The 22,387-nt window shown below is 41.0% G+C and overlaps 2 protein-coding genes across 5 annotated transcripts; one reads left to right on the forward strand and one right to left on the reverse strand.

Moving 5' to 3' along the window:
• Positions 1-3,240: 3,240 nt before the first annotated feature.
• On the reverse strand, positions 3,241-5,509 carry si:ch73-345f18.3. Its single transcript, XM_048230054.1, has 4 exons — positions 5,324-5,509; positions 4,843-4,903; positions 4,195-4,404; positions 3,241-3,715 (listed from the first exon to the last, which is right to left on the reverse strand). The coding sequence occupies exons 1-4, from the start codon at positions 5,390-5,392 to the stop codon at positions 3,342-3,344; spliced, it is 714 nt and encodes a 237-aa protein (XP_048086011.1). The 5' UTR covers positions 5,393-5,509; the 3' UTR covers positions 3,241-3,341.
• A 4,007-nt stretch (positions 5,510-9,516) lies between these two features.
• cdca7b (cell division cycle associated 7b) lies at positions 9,517-21,192 on the forward strand. 4 transcript variants are annotated; one of them, XM_048230458.1, is made up of 10 exons: positions 9,517-9,868; positions 13,514-13,645; positions 14,174-14,305; positions 14,546-14,968; positions 15,268-15,327; positions 15,512-15,679; positions 17,251-17,394; positions 17,900-18,049; positions 19,792-19,928; positions 20,682-21,192. In XM_048230458.1, exons 3-10 carry the CDS (start codon positions 14,225-14,227, stop codon positions 20,701-20,703), a joined length of 1,185 nt encoding a protein of 394 aa, XP_048086415.1. In that variant the 5' UTR covers positions 9,517-9,868; positions 13,514-13,645; positions 14,174-14,224; the 3' UTR covers positions 20,704-21,192. The 4 variants fall into 4 exon arrangements, with proteins under 4 accessions (XP_048086415.1, XP_048086413.1, XP_048086412.1 ...); XM_048230456.1 differs by lacking the exon at positions 9,517-9,868 and adding an exon at positions 12,728-13,163 and having other exon boundaries at positions 13,514-13,672; positions 17,254-17,394; XM_048230455.1 differs by lacking the exon at positions 9,517-9,868 and adding an exon at positions 12,736-13,163 and having other exon boundaries at positions 13,514-13,672.
• Positions 21,193-22,387: the final 1,195 nt, after the last annotated feature.

The following is a 22,387-nucleotide window of genomic DNA, read 5'->3' on the forward strand; positions in this document are numbered from 1 at the left end:
ACATGGAATTTTAGAACCTTACATTGTTGCGGAACAGAATATTTTGTCAGAATGTTCAAAACTCCCCTGCTCTACAGGGATACCCAGTACCACACTTGAATATTTCTGCTCGTCCCGCAAGCATGCACACGCAGACACAGACACATAAGTGTAAGTATATATACTCTTTTTATCCCGTGAGGGAAATTTGGTCTCTGCATTTATCCCAATCCGTGAATTAGTGAAACACACTCAGCACACAGTGAACACACACTGAGGTGAAGCACAGACTAATTCTGGCGCAGTGAGCTGCCTGCAACAACAGCGGCGCTCGGGGAGCAGTTAGAGGTTAGGTGCCTTGCTCAAAGGCACTTCAGCTGTGCCTACTGGTCGGGGTTTGAACCGGCAACCCTCCGGTTACAAGTCCGAAGCGCTAACTAGGCCACGACTGCCCCCTAATGCATGCAGATACAGAGTTCATGTGACCCTCTCCTCATACACAACCATATTACATGTAACTCAAGCAGCAGTGGCGGAAGACAGAAAATTCGTTGCACAACATGATAATTATGAACTGCACTGGTTGCGTAACATGTCAACCAGTTATTATGCTGCATTTTGTCTGCTGAGCGACTCACAATAAGCTTGGAATGAGGCTTCACTGTGTTTTCAGTCAGATGTCACCATAAAGATGGGCTATGCAGGAAGAAGAGTAAAACATGTTGTTAACAAGATATAACTGATGTATAGACCCCTATATCATAGACCTCTGAACTCATACACATTTAAGATTCTATTTATAGTAGAGCTAAGACCGACAGTGAATTTGATGAGCCTTTAGTCCATTGCCCATAACATTTCCAATACTACACAACATATCCATTCATCTTTCTCTGCTAAATAACCGCCTCATGAGATGGGTTCAAAGCTTTTTGTTTTATATAAAGTCTATGGTTCAAAGGCACTTATCTGCAAAGATATTGTTTATCTTTGCCAACCTCCAGGATTCTCTAAAACAGAACATGTGGAATTATTATTACTTGGAACATGGAATTATTGTTATAATATGGTTATCACTAGATGCACGCAGCTGACACTACAACACAGGACATATAAAACAACACAGTTTACCGTTGTTACAATCACAAGCTTTTTATTCTGATCTATTTTTTTTACTGAAATGATCAACTTATGCGTAACACCACACACAGCATTCTTCAAGGTGTAGTCCTCAGCACACTGTTTCCCCTTTAGTGTAATAATTGCCTACGCGGATAGGCATGAACTAAGGGTGACAAGTACCGAAAGTAGCCATAGGTGGCTATGCAATATATAGAAAGTAAGACTAAGAACACATGTATAAACAAATGTATGCATTATATCCGCAACCCCATGGCCATCAGAGCTCATGTATCAGAACAATCACAGAGAAGGACATCAAAATGTGCTTCTGCTCCAGCCAGTGACCGTTTGCAGTTTCATTGTGAAGTATGTCCATCATAGCTAACCTGATTAAGTGTGAACCGTGCACACAATATATGTAAACGTCGACACATAACAAGTTACCTTTTCCAGTGCCATAGCCTGTGATTTTTCAGGTGCTGACAGACTGGTCTTGTCATTTCTCACAGTTACAGTCTACTATCAGAGGACATGATGTCATAGAACTCAAGAGAGCAGTTCTTGAAAGAAATTATTATAGAATCTTAAGTGATTGGGGGTGATGTCTAAATGGGAACAAATTGGGACTTAACCCTTAGCCTCACTGGGCTGATAAGAAATTAGTTTTTTTATGTCCCTATAGGGCCACTCCCTTCCTGTATCAACCCAGTCCGTTAGAGCTCACTTGTGGTGTAGCCCCATCTAGTAAAATACGTACATGCAAAAACATGGAGGACTTTATTTTTGCAGCCATGTAAAATATCTTCAAATTTGTTTACTTCTACATTGCTACATACAGAATTGTTTAGTCTAGCCTACTAGACTTCCTTTCAGTCCATTTCAGTCCTTTTGGCGCTGTAAAATGTCAACAAATTCAGTATAAAGGAATGTACAGACTAGGCTACTCACTGAACAGAATGCAACCAGCTGATTATTTTCGTCATTGTACTTCAGAAATTAAACCAGGCGTTTAGTTGCTGCTGTAAAGTACTGGACTATATAGTATGTGAGTGTTGATTCAATGGCTTTCCCATAGCATACTTTCAGTCGACAAAAACAACAAAACATTTACATGTTAGTTACAGCAGTATTATAACAGCATAATAATCCAATCATTTCAAAATGCACATTCATACCTCTCTGAATCAAATGGTTCCACAATAATGTGTTGAATTATGAAAGTATCGCCATACTGGAAACAATACTACACCTTGTAGCTATAAAACACCCCTTCATCTAAACAGGACAGTGCAAGTGCCTGAAAAACATCTCACTATTGACTGTTTAATGCTTCTCAAAGATGTGAATTCATGGGCTTTTAATTCTTCAAAGCTTCTATTCTTTCTATGCCTCTCTGTGCATACAGGCAGGCAATATATTATGCATGGTTTGTGGAGGGAGTGTGATACATTATGAGAATTCTAAATAAGTAGTTGGACTGCATTTAGAGAAGGGTATGCCCAACACTTCCCTTCATACTTACCATGGCTTTGCAGTTGTTTCATTTTTTCAAATCTATAAGTGCACCTCAGAACCGCTAATAGACCTCTCCAGAATAAGTCCCGCCTCCGTAACTTCCGTATCCATCCAACTTCCGGTCGTCAAATGTCTATGGGAAATAACATGGCGTTTCGAAAGATCATACCTGTCAAACTCTGTAGGTGACAAAGTAGAAAAAGCTGGTGGGCCGATTGGCCTACACACTTCTGCCATCTAGTTTCGTAACGTTTTCAGAATGTATTAACAACCTATCAAACATGATGATTTCACGCAGGGTTAGTGCCACCTCCGTAGACAGGCTCTGGTGTCACGAACTCCATTTCGGTGAAGACAAACTATGAAACATTGCCGTTGCTATGCAACCTTGACTGGGGGAGTCGCGGTGTCTGAAGCGTGCGTTAGATTAGTGCTTCTTACTGATATATTTCTACTTTAACAGCACCGACAATCCAAAAACCCAGTGGAAACTAGATGGCAGAAGTGTAGGCCAATCGGCCCACCATTTTTTTCTACTTCGCCACCTACAGATGTTTTACCGGTATGATATTTCGAAACGCAATGTTATTTCCCATAGACATTTGACGCCCGGAATTTGGATGGATACGGAAGTTACGGAGGCGGGACTTATTCTGGAGAGGTCTATGCGCCTAATAGTCTAGACCATGTCCACTGGGGGCTAAAGAAGACGGTCAGAGTGAGCATCAGGGGTTGACCCCTGACAGTAGCGCAGCTTCGTTGAGGATCTTCCCGGCCTGCTCCCTGTAGGCTGTGGACAGCTCTCGGGCTCGTCGGCACTCCTGAAGGTTCTTTTTCAGGTTGTCTTCCAGCCTCTGCTGTTCCTGGTAGGCAGGGGCCTCCTCCAGCACCTGATTGGCCAGCTGCTCCTCTGTCTTGGTCAGCCAGCCAATCATCTCCTGGAGCTTGGTGCCCGCAGCCACGATGGCCTTGGAAGCCTGGCACAGGCCTCGGATGTTGTCTTGGCTACTGCGTAGCTTGCTAGGAACCTCATCATTCGGCACCACAGCCAGAGAGAAGTCATAGCCTTTCATGTGGAAGGTGATCTGGTGATGCGTGTCTACAAAAGGATATGGCAGGACAGAGTCTGAGTCATGAGTGGACCACCAGAACAGGGGAATTTCATTTTATTTTAACTTTGCTTTCATTTTCATTCCATCAAATAATCACACAACAACGGAATTTCATTTTATTTCAATTCTGCTTTCATTTCCTACCTTTCCTGGTTAAGACAGACCTCTCTATGGGTCAGCCCTGTCAACTTTTTAGATAGACCTTTAATAACAGTGTTATTGTTCAGTTAACGGATTTAGTTTTTATTTGTGAGCTCTCCAGATTTCTTTAAATGGATGATTCACCTGCACTCACGCATGCAGTAGCAGTAGGAGCAAAAACTGTGCTGTGCTGTTGTTGTTGGTGGTGTGTGGTTACTGTCCCGTACCACTTGCCTACTGTCGTGCACCACCAACAACAGTACAGTACAGTTTACTGCTTCTGCTGTGTCTCCACACATCTCACAGTGGAGAGTGGGGCACTCACCGTGCTCTTCTTTGATTCTCTTGAGGCACTCAGACAGTCCATCTCCACAGGAACAGCCGTAGCGATCCCTGAGCGTGTTGAGGCATTCTGTCATGGCTTCATGGTGCCCTTGCTGCAGGTTGAATATCTCAGCCACATCCTTGAAGCTCTGGTCCAATTCAGGGATACCAACGTCCCGGGCGATGAACCTGCCGCTTTTCTGGGGTGTTTCTATGAAATACAAATGAATGGGTTGATCCTCTTACACTTGGGAATCTTATAGTATTTTGGGACACCATTTTATATAGGACTACTAAATAGTACTAGATATTATAGCTATATTTTGGGAGTAGGCATGTAGAAGTGCTATAAGACTGTAGAGCCCATTGTAGAAACACTATAGAGGGTAAGGATATTATAGAGCTATTACAGAACATTGTAGAAGTATTATAGACTACCACAGAAATCCTATAGTATTTCTAGTTCTCTCTTTTTCTAGTATTTCTAGTTCTCTTTCGTAAGGGTCATCAGCTCCCACTAGACCTACATGAGAACACATTAAATGGATTTTGATTATTGAAAACAAATAAAACATGAATAAGTTAGCACAGATTTTTTAAATAGCCTAATCTAAGTGGATCAGATTTCTTTTAAAGTCCCCACACCTACCATTGTGTGCTGGACGAGCCTGTCGTGCAGATTGTGGTTGCCCTTGCAAAAGAGGTTGTCTCTGTAACACATTGAGGACAATAGTAGTCTAATTCTGAAAACTATCGCAATAAACATGGAAATACTCACACAGCAGCAACAGACATGCAAATAATGACATACAATGGCACAGAACCTATTAGCCTATTTATTCAAAGACCTTGTTTACAAATGCTGAAATGTTAACAACAATTAAATTAGGCTATGCATTGTTAGGTACTAGCCTATGTCATTGGCACTGTATTTTGAAGATTAGCCAGCGCTTTGGTCGATCAAATAGTCTAAATAAATGGCCTACAGTGAAAATTCGTTTGCCAATAAGTTTGATAATGGCCTTCAACAGCAGTGTTATAGTTCAGTAGCTAGCTTATTGTAAATGCTTTTTTGTTATCACGACCGAGAGTTCCATGCTTGACACAAGATTGCAGTTTAGTGTCCATACCTCGTTCAGTTGTCTGGTGGAATTCTCTGAGGAGCTGAAACAGCAACAAAGTACGTTCATAAACGACATTACTCTCTTGTCACCTCGATCATCTCGGGAAGTAAAATTGTTTTCTGATATGAAATACAAGATGACGTCAATGTCACGGGACCTCGGGAAAAGTTTACTTTGTAGCCGCACAACGATCGACTTTACACATTACACCTGTCCCAAAGAATGCATCACACCCCTGTTGGAAGTCTTGGCGAAGTGCAAGACACTTTCGTTTTCATTATTTGTGCATGTCAAAGACCTACAAAATAGGCTGCCTAAATAAATAGGCTAAATCCAGTATAAATTCTGCGGGAAACTTTATTCAAGAAATAATAACATGGTAAATAGTGTATTTAAGCATCATTTGCCTATAAGTGAGCTGGCCTACAGATTAAGTCGTAAGCATAACCTACATAAACCAATCAATTTTTATTGGAAACAATTATGATTATTATGTAGTCTACATATTTTATTCATTACATGTTTTAAATTAAATTAACGTAGGCCTCTATAAGCTATAAAATATCTTAAAGAGGGGCCTTGGTCGTCATTAGGCCTACTTACAGTATGTGGGTCTCATTTTACTGAGGGTGGCGATATTGCTTCATCTACATGATCTTAAACGTCATTACATTAGATCCTCATAGAAAAAAAAAGAAGTAAGGGATGAAAGGGTCCTTAAATCATACTGAAGGGGAAAAAACACGAATACAAGAAACATTCCATAGTCATTTATTCAAGTGAGAGTATGGAAGCTGTTTTAGTAACTTTACATGCACAGAATATGCTAGTCATTGTACGAAATCCTCTAGGCCTATAATGACTCGTCATAACCATATGGGGTGTAGTGGAGGCTAAACACAAGTAAACGCAATTTATCCACCTCTGAAATTTCAGAAAAAGAGTTTATCCACCTCTCAAATGAGTTTATTCACCAATTGCAATTTTCAAAAATCACACTGTATTATCCACATTCACAATATGTACACTCATCAACACTCCAACCATTTAATCCATTGACCGACCAACTCCAACCATTTATTAATACCACTGGTATTGTTATAAACATTGGACAATAACCCCTACCGTCATCAAACATGTTCTGAATGCCTTTTTTAAAAAGATATCGCATGGTGCAGTCCACCTTACCGTGATCACAGAATTCAGTTTACCCACCTCTTATTTTACCACTACACCCCTGATCATAACCAAGAAAAGCCTCTTTACTAAAAAACAAACAAACCATTTCAATAAAAATTAATCTATGGTCAAATACTGTGCTCACAAAACACACACTGAGGCTGTTGATGAAGACATGAAGCTTGTCAACTTGCATTATATATAATTATTTACATAATTATTATTATCTATACTATATATAGCCACAGATATGAGGACAACATTTGGTCAAAGTAGGATATAGACCTACAAGCTTGACAAGAGGTCCTGTCTCAGTGAAATAACTTACCACTCCTTTTACACAGTCGCCATCTACTGGTGAGTTCAGTATTGCATTCTTCTAAGCAACCACTGTGCATGTATGACCAATTGACCTTATGCACGGAAGGCTCTTTAAGTTAATTTATTTCCAGTTGAGTCAGGTGTATTGTAGCTGCCATTGTTGTTAATTGTAATTACTGTCTACACAGACCCGGTTGGGTGTTGCACCTAGTGAATCAGCACATTACGATGTAGAAGCATTAATGTGTGTGTGGAAGATATTTTTCAGTGTCGGAGTAAACATGCAAGGAGCAGAATATAACAGAAGATGCCATTACAACAGAGCTGACCCTCCACCGGAAATTAAACACTGGCTAAAGATCTTTCTGTGCATAATGTCCATTTTGCAAGAGTTTTCTACCACTTATCAGTGATGTGCTGATTCTGAATGCTCTGTCAAGAACTTCTTATTTAATTTGCATTACAGTAAAAACATCTCAACGCACAAACAATACAACATATCAAAGATGAACACATACCTCATGACTCATAATCCATTATGAAACTGAGTGAATATGTATCGGATCTACACATGTATTCATTTGGATACTTCTTTACTCCAAAGTGATACAGTTTACAGTAAAGGTAGTTGATCAGTAGCCATAATGTGCACTCCCTGTAAGTCAAATTTACAATCTTGGTTTTGTTGGCATCTGGTTCAGTTGAGCTTAGACCTGCATGTGGTATGTACAGATGATCTACACAAAGACTCAAATAAGGTCATGCTTCATTCAGAACTTACTCAGTTTGACCCATGTCAATAATGCTTCCTCTTCGAAGAGTTTCCTGTTTTTCTGCCTGTATAGCCTAGCGGAAGGTTCTGGCTATATGTGTCATTCCTGGTTCTCTATCAGGTGGTTCATCAGACCACGCTCATGGTTAAACTTTAATCATCAGCATTCTGTAGACGAATTATCATCATCATTCAATCAGAACACATGGAACCGGTTATATGGTTGCCCAGCAACATTACTCAAAAAGTTGCCCCACATATCATCAGCATTCTGCCATGACCTTGTGGTGTCCACGCAGGCTGAACCTCTCGGCCACATCCTCAAAGCACTGATACAGTTCCTGGATGCCAGAGTGTTTCAGCAATCTTACCAGAGTGAAAACGCTGAGGTAAAGCCTATGAACATACCATAACACATTCAAAACTATTCAATTTGGGGATGAAACCTAAACTTGTCCTTGGCCTCATGCAGCTTAACACACAGTTTTGAGAACTAAATTGAGTTCCATTTGAAGAGTTTGGTCCCAAAACGCTATATGAATTTTCATAAATGATTTTTTTTACATTTTGTTTTGCAAGTCATTTCAGTAGGACTGTAATTGGGTATTGTTTGATTTATCTTTACTCAATCAAAGCAACAAAACAGCAATTTGATTGATATTACCTGAAATACACAATTAAATAACACAAGTGACTTTTTCAAAATGTTTTTAAAGATGGAGATATAGCGTTTTGATACTCTTCATTTACTGCATCATTGGCTGTACTGCATTATTAACTTCCAAGTCAAGGGAAATGTAGGATAAACTCCACAGCTCCTGCCCCATGTCTCGCTATAGTGTTTTAGTTTCAGCTTCTAATCCACCACATCATCTTTGTTCTACCTCTGATGCACAAACCAAAGGTATATGTCCCTCATATTTTACCTGGAAGTTGTGGCCAACCCCTAAAACCACAAAACAGCCTATTTGGACCATAATCCCAAGGAACAAAACACTGTATTATGCTCTATGCCAAACATTGTAGGCTTGTAACAACAAGATGTAGGCTACAGCATAAAGAACATTGAGTCCATTGAAAATAGGAATTCACACTTACAGTTGTTAATCTGCTTAGGATATAAATGCTTTTTTTAATGAAATGTTTCATTTCTGTTCATACATTTGCAATATGTCAACTGTAGATGGCGACATAGAATCATAATTCCACTCAAATTTAACGCCACAGCAGGAGGTCACTCAGGCAGTTGGTCTCAGAACAAGATACAAGGTAGGCGGAGTTGCCAATATTATTGCCTATAGTCTGTCCTACTCCAACAAAAGATACAGGCCTTGTAAGTAGGCTAACCACTATGTTTAAATCAAGACCCACGGCAGTGGTTCCTTAACGAGTTCTTGTCTTAATTTAATCGGGCTATTATGCACTAAGGACTTGGAATTGGAGACAAGCCAGTATCGTGTTGAGATCGAGGTAATTGCGAGGTTTAGAATTTCGGAGAAGAGCTTAATTTCTTGCACCTGTGTGCGTCTCGGGCTTTGATATGGATATCAGAACACATTTTGGATCTTACAGGCTACCACAAGCAACAGGCTTTGAACATGTTCAGCTGTCCTTTAAGTTTGACGTCGCTAGGCCTATTAGCCCACATTATCTTGGCCATGCCACTGACGCTGATGTGTCCTAGCTACGCCTCTTCATGGGCAATATAGGGCTACATAGCCTATTAAACTTGTTGCAGTGCCACAATGGAATAACCAGGCATACGCCTACGGTCCACTGATTGACTGTTCGTGATGCACCCATGCAGGAGCAAAGGCCTGGCATCCTATCACGACACCGGGGTTACTGCCAGATCCCTTTAGAGGAGGCTATTTCAAGATTGCATTTAGTGAGAGCATTGCTTCTAAAACAGATGACATAAAAGATGGCAAAACAAAGCTTAAACAGCTGCTTGTAATTTTCGTTAAACTGCACGCGCATTGTGACAGTGCTGCTACCTGCTGTGAGGCTGTTGCGCTGCGCGGGCGGGCGGCGCGGGAAGGATGTGCGGCTGCGGGCGCTGTTATTTGCTCTCCTCCCGCGCAGATCATGCAGTGCAACCGTATCATTTCGCTGTCATCGAACGAGTCGTTAGCTCTGCGCGGTAATGAAGGCTGTGAGACCGGCTGCGAATAAAGAAGCACTGACGGAGTGGAAGAGCGTTGTGTTTTCCAGCGGAGGACAACCCACTGCCTTGCACTTGCAGGTGTTTGCGCTGACAATGCTGGAACAACGTTCTGGTAGGTGCCAATTGGGCAGAAGAACGACAAAAGACAGCCATTATTTGTGGTCGAAAGATACTCGTCTGGAGCAATCATGCGTCGTTAAAGCTTTGTGGAACTCTCAGCTGTCACTGACTAACTTTGCAGACGCACACATGGCGAGGGTGGCTCAGCAAGGGTGCCAGATGTTGAAGCCTTGTTTGTACATAAGCACATGCAGTTGCAATTGTGGAGTATAAAGGGGGAAAATGGCACCACACATGGGATTTGAAATGATGGTTTATTCTGCATGATACCTAAAAGTCATTTTTGTCTCATGTACATCATTTTGTCTTATCGATTGTTTTCTTGTGTAATAGCTTGTCCATTTGAAATGTGTAGTAACTGTATTCTAATTATTTTCTATATAGGTCTACAAACGTATTGTTTAATGCGTGAGAAAGTGATAATGGAATGGAAAAAAAAAACATTTATTGATGCATGCTTTCCCGTGTGCCATTAGTTAACTGATAGGTGATGGGCCATTGCTCCTTTTGGTGGTTCACTGTAATTGTGTAACTATAGTGAAGATTTTGAAAATGTAAAGAGCACAATTTGTAGCCTATACTTCTCCATTTGATTGCTCAAAACCTACTGTTCTCTATTGTCAAGCCGGAGCTTTGTTTTTTAGTCTTTGTGCCTAAAGGTTAAATTAACATTTATTAATTTAGCAGATGATTCTATCCAAAGAGACGTGCATTATGACGATTGTATTATAGGGCCTTTGTCCCCGGAGCAACTTGGGGTTAAGTGCCTTGCTCAAGGGCACAAATTGAACCCACAACTTTTTCAGGCTACTAAATAGACTTGTGTTTTTGAGAAAATTGAGAAGTCCTCAAGTAGCCTTTAAAAATTCACTCACTCGGCCCCAGCCATGGCGCAACTGGCTGGGGCACCTGCACCGTACGCCGGCGACCCGGGTTCGATTTCCGCCCCATGGTCCTTTCCGTATCCCACCCCGACTCTCTCTCCCACTCACTTCCTGTCATTCTCTACTATCCTGTCAATTAAAAGCATAAAAGGCCAAAAAAATATTCTTTAAAAATTCACTCACTCTTCATATACCCAGCATTTTGATTCCTTTATGGACTACCCACTCTCTCCCATGCCACAGAGATGAGCAGGGATGCTATATTACACTTCCATTATGTAGTCATTTAGCTGACGATTTTATCCAAAGCCACTTACAACAATCAAGGTACAATAAAGGGACAGTGGGACTACTAGGTCATTGTTAGTGCAGCAATAAGTGTGACTCGTATAGAATAGCATAACAGTTCAAGCGAAGTCAAGAGTGGGAGATGAGGGATTGTCAGAATAAAAAGTGCCATTCTTAAGGACATGGAGAAACCTTTTGAGCAATGTAGCCGGTTAACCACATAACCAGTTCCATTTATTCCGATTTGATGATCTTGACAATTTGCCTACTGATGATTAAAGTTCTCTAGAATAGAAATTGTTGCCCAATATCAGGAACATGCCAAAACCACAATAATGAGGAACATTGCCCAGCCCAGCACCATTGGTCAAAAAGGGCCCCATGTATGAGTGAAATGGAATTCACTTGTTATTTGCACACAGCAGTTTTACATCAGCAATTTTGCATCCCTTTTTTACAAAGCGGAATTATCCTACTGCCTTTGACATGACCTTTGCGTCCCTGTGCAACAACTGCATCATGATAATGAGATGATCATTAGGAAAGAACTATAGTAATACTATAAGATTTCTAGTAGTTCTATATAATACTTCTATGTTCTGTCCGTTATACCTCTATAATATTCTTACACTCACAAATGTTCCTCTATAGTAGGTGTGTCTTATAGTATTGTATCCCAAAATACTATAAGATTCCTATAATAATGGTATAGTTGTACATACTATATAATATAATAGTATATTAATAGCATTCCTGTAAGATTACAAATAATAAATACTTTATTCATCCTGAAGAACATTTGACTGCACCATCCTATGCATGTAAATGAAACATAGGCTACATAAAAGTAAAATATGTTTTTAAAATACTGTATGTCACATCAAGTCATCACTGTGGCAAAGAGGTGAAGAGTTAGTTTGATGGCTTAAAATGTCCTAGCTGTGTCTCTCAGAGGAACCGTTAAATATTATAATATTTTGTCCCAAAATACTATAAGATTCCTATAGATCTTTTTCGAAGGGGAGATTCTTGACACACAGGCTCACCATAGGCTTAGTGGTCTCTATACACAACACCCACAATTCAATACAAAAGTTGCCAATGCCATAAATATGTAAAATGCAGGTTTAGAGTATAATAAAGCACAATAAAATGCTTTGTCATTTAGGCCTGTGGCTGCCATGTCACAGATAATGTTTTTGTTAACAGCTGGCAACACCTGGCATAACTGTCTAGGTTAGACATTTTAAACCTTTGCGCTCATCATAGTGTCAACCTAAAAAAGTAGGCCTAGGCTATTCTTTATTCTGGTTAATGTTTAACACATTGACCCAAATTGCCCTACATCTATGGTCCAGCGAATTTCATTATTTCTTGATGACAAAATTATTTGTCATCAAGCAGGTTATCTGATCCAGCAGTGAAGTGAACTAATATGGAGTAGCCTCGGGGCACATGCACCATTGCAATTTTTATGATCGAACCCACAACAATACAAATCTCGTAGCATGCTGTAGTGGGCCTAGCCTACCGCGCCGCGCCATGCCATGCCACCACTACCGATGACTGAAACTGGCCAACGAATTGCCTACTAACTTCATGTTAAAACCATATAGGAAACTAGGCCCCGGAAACGCCCACCATAGCCTACACACTACCCATAGACACTACCCCAAGGCTTGCCTTCTGCGGGTAACCTAATACCTCTAGTCTCGAGCCGACCTCCTCAACACGCAGGAGTTTTCGCGCGAAACTCTGAGTGCCTTCCTTGGATTGTTCCATCTACACAAAGTTCAGCGGAAGGGGGGCGTTTGATTGGAAGTAAAGTTGACTTAAAATAACTTTACTCACAAAACGAATAGTTTCGAAATATTGTAACTTGGTCATATATCATGTATAATGTATAGAACTTATGAACTAGGAATGTTGTGATTAAATTGCCATTGCTGGGGTTTGTATATAACAAAAGGCACCCCTTTGTGTCGATAGAGGTCCACATGCCTGTGTTGTTTTTTAAACCATTCATTCTTTGTGAGGCAGAAATTGCATGCTGCATGCTTAAACATGGGCAAAAGAAATAATCTGAAAAGGCGTAAAATGACCAAAACCACAAAGGTAAGTAGGGCCTATTGGACGATGATACACGATGATAGTTCTAGATTGGTTGATAAACCCTCTTCTCACTGACTTGTCCACGCTTCTTTTGATAAAGACTTGAATAGTGTACCCTAAGGCTAGCTATCTTTGCACCCCTTTGATTTGACAACTGTTTAAAAGCTTTTAGGCCCGACAATTATCTGACTTCAGTTAACTACTCTGTTTTTTTTAAAGCAGGTACAAAATAAGATCATAAAATTAGTTTCTGTGTTTACCATTGCCAGCTTGCTGTGTTATGCAATGTAGTGTAACATGATCAAAGCAAAACCATGTTGAATGTGTCTACATTTCTTCACTTTTGCCCGCAGCCTTCTAAAAAGGCTGCCGTAGAGGATGTATTTGAAAGCCCAAGTGAGGACAAGGATTTGAAGTCTGAGCCCCCTGTGGACCTCTCGGAAGACAGTCGGGATAGCCTGCATTCTGAGGACTCTGGGAAGGCTGTACGTATAGTGACCTTAGAACCTGAGGTGATGCTAGTGTACTTGTACAACACACTGTACTGGTACAACACACTGTACTGGTACTACACTAAACCGACACTGAGTGTGTATTCTAGTGTGTGTGTGTATGTCTGTGTGTGTGTTTGTGTGTGTGTGTGTGTGTGTCCTGAAGTTGGCAGGATTTATTTTTACAGGGCGGGAACAGTTGACACCACCCCCTTCCTGCCATAAACTGTAATATGAAGCACAAGAGTGTGTAGAGCTTTGGAACGGAAGGGAATTGAATTGGTCGTCTTTAATATTCATCTTATTTCCCCTTTATGGATTAACACTAGGCCTTGTCCTGGATTAAACAAACTTCAATGACTATCCATGGATGGGAAACATGGTTGGGACGAGTCACTGATACACTCACTTTACTTCACTTCTATTAAGTTTGATTAAAGTCTGCAGTGAGATGTCTGTCAGGTAGAAGTTTTACCATTCTGTCATTTCTTGATATTGATTCCTCATACAATCCATTTGCAGGATCTGTGCTTCCGCTCTAAGTACATCACAGACAAACTGGCCCACATCTTCATGGACACGGACAGTGATGAAGAGTTTGAGGGGTTTGCTAATGACGAGAAGACTTCACACAGGGGCCGGAAGAGAACAAAGGTATGAAGAATGAAAATGGTACAATGCAGTTCAGTTGTTTTAATTAAATTCAATATATATATAATATATATGTATGTGTGTATAATATATAGGATTATTGTAATATATATATATATATATATATATATATATATATATATATATGTGTGTGTGTGTGTGTGTGTGTGTGTGCATATGAGGTATCAGTACCGTGTCAACCAGATTATAGATTCTAAAATATTTCTGTTGTCTGTTGAGCAGTCGTTGGACTCTGAAGAGGACAGCGAAGAGGACACCGGCTTTTATTCCGAGGGCGAGGGGGCTGTGCCCCCCAGGAGGCAGAGTTCCGGGCTGTGTGTGGCGTTTCGTTTCCCTGTCAAGAAGAACTCTTCCCTGAAAACCCAGGCGGCCGCGATCAAGCCCCAAAACGGCAAACCTGCCGTAAAGAGGAGCAGAGCCCCTGGGGGGCGGCAGACACGACAGAGGGCCACAGTCCAGCCGCCTAGTAGACCACAAAGGGCTGTGGTCACAGCAAAGCGGCGAGGTAAGGAGCTGTCAGATGAAGAGGAGGTGGAGGAGGAGGAGGAGGAGAAGGTGGATGATGATGAAGCAGAGGAGATGCCTGAAGCGGAGACCCAGGCCCTCAGCAAGCGAGCCAGGAATATCCAGGAGAACAAAGCCATGGTGAGGATTGTCATGGTTACTGTGAACACTCAGGGCTGGTTTCACAAACAATGGGCTTATGCCTAGGTGTCCTAGTGAAGACCAATAGCTTTTAGTTTAGGCCTGTTCTATAGAAGTAGGACTTGGTCTATAGATCTAGGACTTGATTCTGTAGATCAAGGACTAGGTTCTATAGGCTGGCATCAGAGCGGTTTGTTTTTATAAAGGAGAATAGAAAATGTTGTAGTGGGGCATGCATGTGAACTTTGTCTTATTTATGAGTCATTATTCTCTGCGTTTGTCCTTTCCTCCATTTCCAGCTGGCAAAACTCTTTGCTGACCTGAATGCCATGGAGCAGATCTCCCCTCTGACCACTCCAGTAAGTTTTTATCAGTCACCATCATGGCTCCTTGAGTGGGTTTCAGCATGAGCTTTGTATATATAGACACACGCATTGTGTGTTACGGATCCATTTTAGGCGTGTGTGTGTGTACAGTATGTGTGTTTGCATGTGAACAGACCTGTTTGATCTCTTTAAATTAATACTGTGGCTTTGTGTCCAGAAAAAGAAGAAATCGCACCAGAAGAAATCCGTGTCTGAGGCCCAGGGCGAGAGACGGAACCCGTCGCGGAAGGCCCGTCCTCGCGATCACTTCGGCATCGAGGAGGACCTCCCGAAACTTGTCAAGCAGTTCACGTTAAAGAAGGAAGACCTGCGCAGGCTAGTGGAGGTGGGAAATGCAGATATGCATGGGCAGACACAAGAAAATACCAGATACTCCCCAACTCCCAGACAGACGTAGGCACAGACAGACAGACGTAGGCACAGGCATACAGACATACAGGCATACAGACATACAGACAGACATAGTGTCCCAGTGACGCCACTTCCACTTGCCTCCATGGGACCTATCTTTCAAAAACAATTGAACGCCAGTCAATGGCGAAAAAGAAATTATTTTCTGGTCCCGGTTGACTTGTGCCTTGAATTACCCATATGATGTTTGTCAATTTTAAAGACAATTTTTCATGTAAAGACATTTGCAGTTTGTTTCATAACTATTGAATTACAACATTGTGAAAGATCGTAATTCCGACGACTACAAACCCATCAGTCGCGCTAGTGACGTTGGCTCATTCACAGCCACACTAGATTGTACAAGCATACCAGCAACAGGTCTTAATTGGAGACAGACAGACATAGAGACAGACAGACCGATACAGCAGTGTTTCCCACAGAATTGAATTGTATTTGTGGTGGTAGATGAAGGGGGCATTCTGTGTCATTCTGAGTCAATAAAATGAATAGCCTATAGTTATATTTTAACTACGAGAAGTCAATATTGACAAGTAACTGTAATGTTATAGTGTGATAACCTCGACAACCCAACAGTGTTCTAACGTTAGCGTAGGCAGCGTTCTCGTTGTCATGTCAAGACTCATTATTGATAGGATGCCTACTTGGTATTTGTTTCATATTGCAAAAACAAAACAAAGTGTTGTTTTGATTTTTTGCAGTGTCTACACACACACACACAGCATAATATAAATATATGCTGATGTGCAATTTAAACCCCACTTTTGTTTGTGTCGGTGCAGTTTTCGGGATTTCATTGAAACCAAGGAACCTAAGCACATACAGTAACCTAGTGCCAACTGGCCTAAGGGCCCAGCCTGCAGGGTAGTCCCTGTGCAAAGAAGTCCTCCATACATCTTACAACCTGAGGGACTTGCCATTATTTTCTCTTTCAATAAGTGGATGGAGGATAGTTCACCATGGTAACGGGGCACTGTTTGGACATTACTGTACTACACTGCATTATGTCCTATAGTACTACTATAAAATATCACATAGATTAATATAAGATTAGAATAGTACACATCTCGCTGCATTATGTCCTATAGTACTACTTTAAAATAGATACTGCTTATACCATATAAATTAGTACAACATTGACCACCACATAATGATTTTTTTATGTTGATATTGTGTTGGGCCTCCACAAGTAAGTCAATATATGGAAAACACTGTACAGACAGACAGGAAGACACAGACAGACACACACACACACACACACACACACACACACACACACACAGACACAAAAAGACACCCACAAACACGGGAATAAACTTTTAAGAACATCTTACAGCTGATTACTTGCATTGGGCCTTGTTATTGTCATTGAGTTGATGGTGATGAACTCTAGCTAGGGGACTAAGGGGTGGGAAAATGATGTATCTCAAACTCAATAAAGTGAGCGTGTTAAATAACTGTGAAAACCATTTCCAACTTGTTCAGAAGGTCGACTCCGAGTCTCATGGTGGGAAGCAAAAGCGACGCTCCAAGATGAACCGTTCCTACCTGCCCGTGGAGGACATCACCGAGGACGACCTGACCAACGTAGCTGACCGGGCAAGCGACAAGATCCTTGACAAAGAAAACGTACGCTACACTTCCTGACTTGCATACTGACATTCGTACTTGTGTTTGCTTCTGCGTATTTGCTTTTGCAACATGCTTAAAAACACTCACTACTGCTGACTGAATGATGACAGATGTGTGCCATTTATAGACCATTTCAACTGCATAAACAAACATGTGCATTCCTAAGCCATTTCCGGTGGCACAGAAAACAACATTGAGCTAATGGTAACTTAGGGACAAAAAAAAACATAACACTTTTAGTTTAGTGGAACCAAAACGTCTCCACTGCCTGCTTTGAAATTCTGTCAGCTGTCATGTTCTATATGTTTTTCAAATCAAGTCTTTTGTCAAGGTTTGTTTGTCTGAGTTTGTCATTGTAACGGTGGAGGGAGGGAGGGAGGGGGGGGGCTGTTGTTGCAGCCTATGCTTCGCGAACAGAGCACTTCAGTTGCGCCCCCAGTGTAGTCTGGATGTAGCTGTTCATTGTAGTGAAATTGAGCCCTGTTGTGTTGACTCCCCACAGGGCAGCACATGTCATCAGTGCAGACAGAAGACCCTGGACACCAAGACCGTGTGCAGGAGCCCTGACTGTGTAGGGGTCAAAGGTCAGTTCTGTGGGCCCTGTCTCAGGAACCGCTACGGAGAAGATGTCCGCACAGCACTCCTGGATCCTGTAAGCAAAACCTCTCTTGTTTTTTGTGTCTGTCTGTGTGTGTGTGTGTGTGTTTTCGTGTGTGTGTGTGTTTTCGTGTGTGTGCGTGTGTGTTTGTGTGTGTGTGACGCACAGTTTCTGATGTTTAGGTTTCCATATTGTTAAATCATAACAACTTGTTAATCATCACTTTTATGGACATGTTTGATAATGAGTGATAAAATACATTGTGTATTTTTACTTATAAAAGTTGTTTTAATATGATGCTGCTTTGAAAAATTTCATGCAGAAAACAGCTCTTGAGTACATTTTGCACCAATACAGAACTGTAACACATAGTAAAAACAAAACAAAGACATGCTCAGCAGAGGTACAGGAAGGAAATGAAATAACAACTCGTGTAATATGTGGAAGAACACATAACAGCTGAATTCTTCTATCCAACTGTAGTAAAAACAAAACAAAGACGTGCTCAGAAGCTCCGCACAGGAAGGAAATGAAATGAACAAGCCGTGTAATGGAAGTGGAAGAACACTTATATTGTAACTCCCCCTATTTCCACCGGTCCCCTATTTCCACCGTCTTGCGTGTATGTGTCACTTATATTGGGGTCTTCTGTGCCCCTAACTGTGTCTTCTATCCAACCATAGTTCATGAAAAAAAAAAAAAAACATAAATAACAAGCATCAGGACCAGCTACCGTATTTTTTCGGACTATAAAATCGACCGACCAGTCAAAAAAAATGTGTCATGAAAAGGAAAAAAACATATATAAATATAAAATATATAAATATATATATGTTGCACCTGAGTCGCAGGACCAGCCAAACTATAAAAAAAGTGCGACTTGTAGTCCGGAAAATACGGGTACTTATGAGTGTATAAATCATGAGCCATGAGTTGAGACAAAATACAGGTGTGGTAGACAGTCTGTTAAAGCAACACCAAAGAACTTTTCCTCTGTCGCACGCACACTATTTGTTTATCCAGCACTGGCTTTGCAAATAACGATGTCAGACAAGGTAGAATATGCTGCGTGATTTTATGAAGGTACGATGTATTGCGACATCAGATGCAAGTCAAATTTGTAGTTTCTTATGTCTCACTCCATGGAACTACAGATCCGCTACCCGATCTGGCTAACTTACATAGTGTGGTTATAGCCGATAGAGGGTCACGGAAATGCAGAATTGCCGTTCACCCTGTTACGAGTTGATGAACCACTGAAACAATTTTGGAAACATTATTTTAAGGTACAAAAAAATCTTTGGTGTTGCTTTAAAACGTGCAGTAGCCTATTGTTGTAACATTAGCATAAGCGTCATGACTGTAACAGTTCTTAAATCATGATAGCCTTAAACTGCTTATCTCTTCATGTCTGAAGCATTTGGTCCAGTGGTCTTTGAAGTTGCTGCAGCTGCCTAAAGTTTTTTTTTTTTTTGGGGCTATATCATAAAACCCGCGGTAATTTCTTGCTTACCGACCACGGTAAGAAAACATCCATACCGTCCCAGCCCTACACACACACACACAGAAAAAACCTGCATAGTGTGCCTTTAATTCTGCAAACCTACCACCACATAGAATTTAATTCTGTGGGAAACACTGTTCATGGAAAAAAAAACATAAATAACAAACATCAGGACCACCTTACTTAGTGTACAAACCATGAGCCATGGGTTGAGATCTAATACGGGTTTGCTAGACAGTCTGTTAATGACTCTTTGGTTGCTTTAATGACGACTCTCTTCTGTGGCCACCAGGAGTGGGAGTGCCCCATCTGTAGGGGCATGTGCAACTGCAGCCTGTGCCGCAAGCGGGATGGGCGCTGTGCTACCGGGGCCCTCACCCGCCTGGCCAAACACTACGGCCACGGCAGCGTCAGGGACTACCTGGACAGGTGGGTACGGCGTACTGAGATTAACAAGCAATGCCAACTTTAAAGGTATCCAATGCATTTTGTTGTTTTTTTTTGTTACTGCACATTCCTCCAAGGAAGGTTGGCATATGAGTGGCTGTTCAGTTGGCATATGAGTGGCTGTTCAGTTGGCATATGAGTGGCTGTTCAGTTGGCATATGAGTGGCTGTTCAGTTGGCATATGAGTGGCTGTCGAGCTCATATCAGTAATCTCTCGCCAGGATCGGGCGTTCTCCCTGACTGGGGCTACTGCCTTTACCGTTGTGTGGGGGAGTTCCTGGACTTAATTTAGCTCTCTAGTCTGTAGGGGGCTTGGAGGAAGTCTATAAAGTATGAAGAAAATACTTTGTGTGTGTGTGTGTGTGATGTTGATATTGGTGGTGATCATAAGTGAGAACTAAAGCACATCAAAAGGCAACAGTGAAACATTTTTTCCCCCCTAAACGATTAAGTGAAGGGAGGCTCGTTCTTTGGTTAAACAGACTTTGAATCACTTCCTGCCTTGAGGGGGTGTAGAATGTTAATTTTTGGGTACAGAAATGATGAGCCTTGATGGTGTGTATCATTGTGTAGTGTAAGGGGATCAGACAGGACGTGGTTTTTGCAATGAGGTGTTTCTATTTTTATATTGTTTCGTATGAGCCGTAAGGGTTTTGCATGCTGCCTATGCGCCCGGATCCTCCTCTCTGATCGCCCCTTAACAGCTGTCTCTCCTTTTCTACCTCTCTTCCTCAGCCTCCAGAAGCAGCTGTCATGAATGCACTTTTCACCTGCAGAGGGCGCTCTTTCCCCAGGACCCGGCCAGATGAGGGCCTCTCTCTGTTTTACGCCCCACACAAAGCCAGTCAGCACAGAGCAGGTTTTTAGTGGTGGGCCTGAAATTTTAGCCGTTTTTTAAAGTTTTTTTTAAACTTAAATATTACACTTTAACATAACTTGAACATAATTGTTCGTTCTCACCGTTAATGTTTTTAATTGTAGACACAGGAATATAATTCCATTAGATTTTAAACATTATAAAAACTTTCAGTACATAAGCACAACAACGGTATCAATAGTTTGTAAATGATGTGAATGTTATGATGTCACAAAAGGAAATATATGTATACAGTTTGTTTGTTTGTTTATTTTTCATTTGTTACTTAACCCCCCCCCCCCAAATATTCCATGTATGTTTGGTATGGCCGTGTTCTCCGTTACCACCAGAAGTCTTTATAATCAATAAAGATGTAGCCCAGTCTTTTAATCTACCTCCTGTGAATATTTTGTTCTGGAGTGAGAATTACTATGGTTTACAAGCGATTAGAGTAATTTTATTTTAAAAAACGATATCTTTGTCATTTTCATTTTCCTTTAAATTGTAGGTCATAGTTATTTCCCATTTTGATTATAGTTTATTGGAGCTTGTCAGCAATCTATTGTTTTTTCGACCTTCTAGGACATATGGAACTCCGTTAGGAGGTTGGATGGTTTACTTCAGAGCCATATAAAGGTATCTTTTATATGGCTCTGGTTTACTTGCCATAAATGTAGCAAAGTGTGTTCCATGCCGAGTGTTCCATCAAACTATGCTCATTGGAATACAGTGCCATGTCTGCTGACCATGAGTTGTGACATAACTAAAAGTAATGTTTTAGATCTTGTGTATCAAATCGCATTGCATTGATTGTCATACATAGGTTCCGTCTCACCGATGCATTTCGTAAGGTGAATGAGTACATGACCAATTCCAGTGGAGGGCGCTATAGACCTTTTCAACTGCATAAACAAACGTGCGCATTTTCAGTGGCACGGGAAACAACATTGAGCTAATGGTAACTTGACGACAAATGTTTAAAAAAAAGTCAACATTTTGTAGGGCAATACACTAAATTCTGATTTATCATTTCAAAGTATCTGCATTGGTTTTGAACGTTTCAACCAGAACCCTTCTAGGAGCAGATTGAAAGGGAATATAGGTATTGTGAAGTGAATTGCCATAAGTTGTGCTGCTGTTGTTATTTTAGGTACTTGCACTTGTCAAACTGACTTAGCTACAGCTTAACGTTAAAGTTAAGAAATTTGCACCTGAACTTGTGAATTAAATTACTTCATTTAACATGGCTGTCATTCAGGTTTAAAAAGTAGTAGTTTTATTTTGTTACAAAACTGCACATTGTCTCCAAAACCCTAGGTTGCAAAAGTAGCCTCAAAGCTGTATAATTTGGTTTTCTTACCATTTTTTTCTTAAAAGAAAAATGGGAAATGAAAACAATTTATACAGGCAACATTTATTTGCTATTGATTGTAAAAGGTTAACTCCCGGATCCTAACGCTCACACTGACAAATACAGTTGTAAAGGATATACACCCAACACTGTAAAAACTTTTCATGGTGGCTGCCTTTGGTTTGGCATTAGGGCATTACTCATATCAGTTCTTCTGACCAAAGGTTCTAGAAC

This window comes from Alosa alosa, chromosome 20 (assembly GCF_017589495.1).
Source record: "Alosa alosa isolate M-15738 ecotype Scorff River chromosome 20, AALO_Geno_1.1, whole genome shotgun sequence".
In the NCBI taxonomy this organism is placed as follows: domain Eukaryota; kingdom Metazoa; phylum Chordata; class Actinopteri; order Clupeiformes; family Clupeidae; genus Alosa; species Alosa alosa.

Coding starts and splice junctions, on each gene's coding strand:
- si:ch73-345f18.3 (XM_048230054.1), bottom strand. CDS start 5,392: ATGTCGTTTATGAACGTACTTTGTTGCTGTTTCAGCTCCTCAGAGAAT. Junction 4,904..5,323: donor CCACCAGACAACTGAACGAG/GTATGGACACTA, acceptor AATGTGTTACAG/AGACAACCTCTTTTGCAAGG. Junction 3,716..4,194: donor GAGAATCAAAGAAGAGCACG/GTGAGTGCCCCA, acceptor ATCCTTTTGTAG/ACACGCATCACCAGATCACC.
- cdca7b (XM_048230455.1), top strand. CDS start 13,113: ATGGGCAAAAGAAATAATCTGAAAAGGCGTAAAATGACCAAAACCACA. Junction 13,164..13,513: donor AAATGACCAAAACCACAAAG/GTAAGTAGGGCC, acceptor TTTTGCCCGCAG/CCTTCTAAAAAGGCTGCCGT. Junction 17,395..17,899: donor AGATCCTTGACAAAGAAAAC/GTACGCTACACT, acceptor GACTCCCCACAG/GGCAGCACATGTCATCAGTG.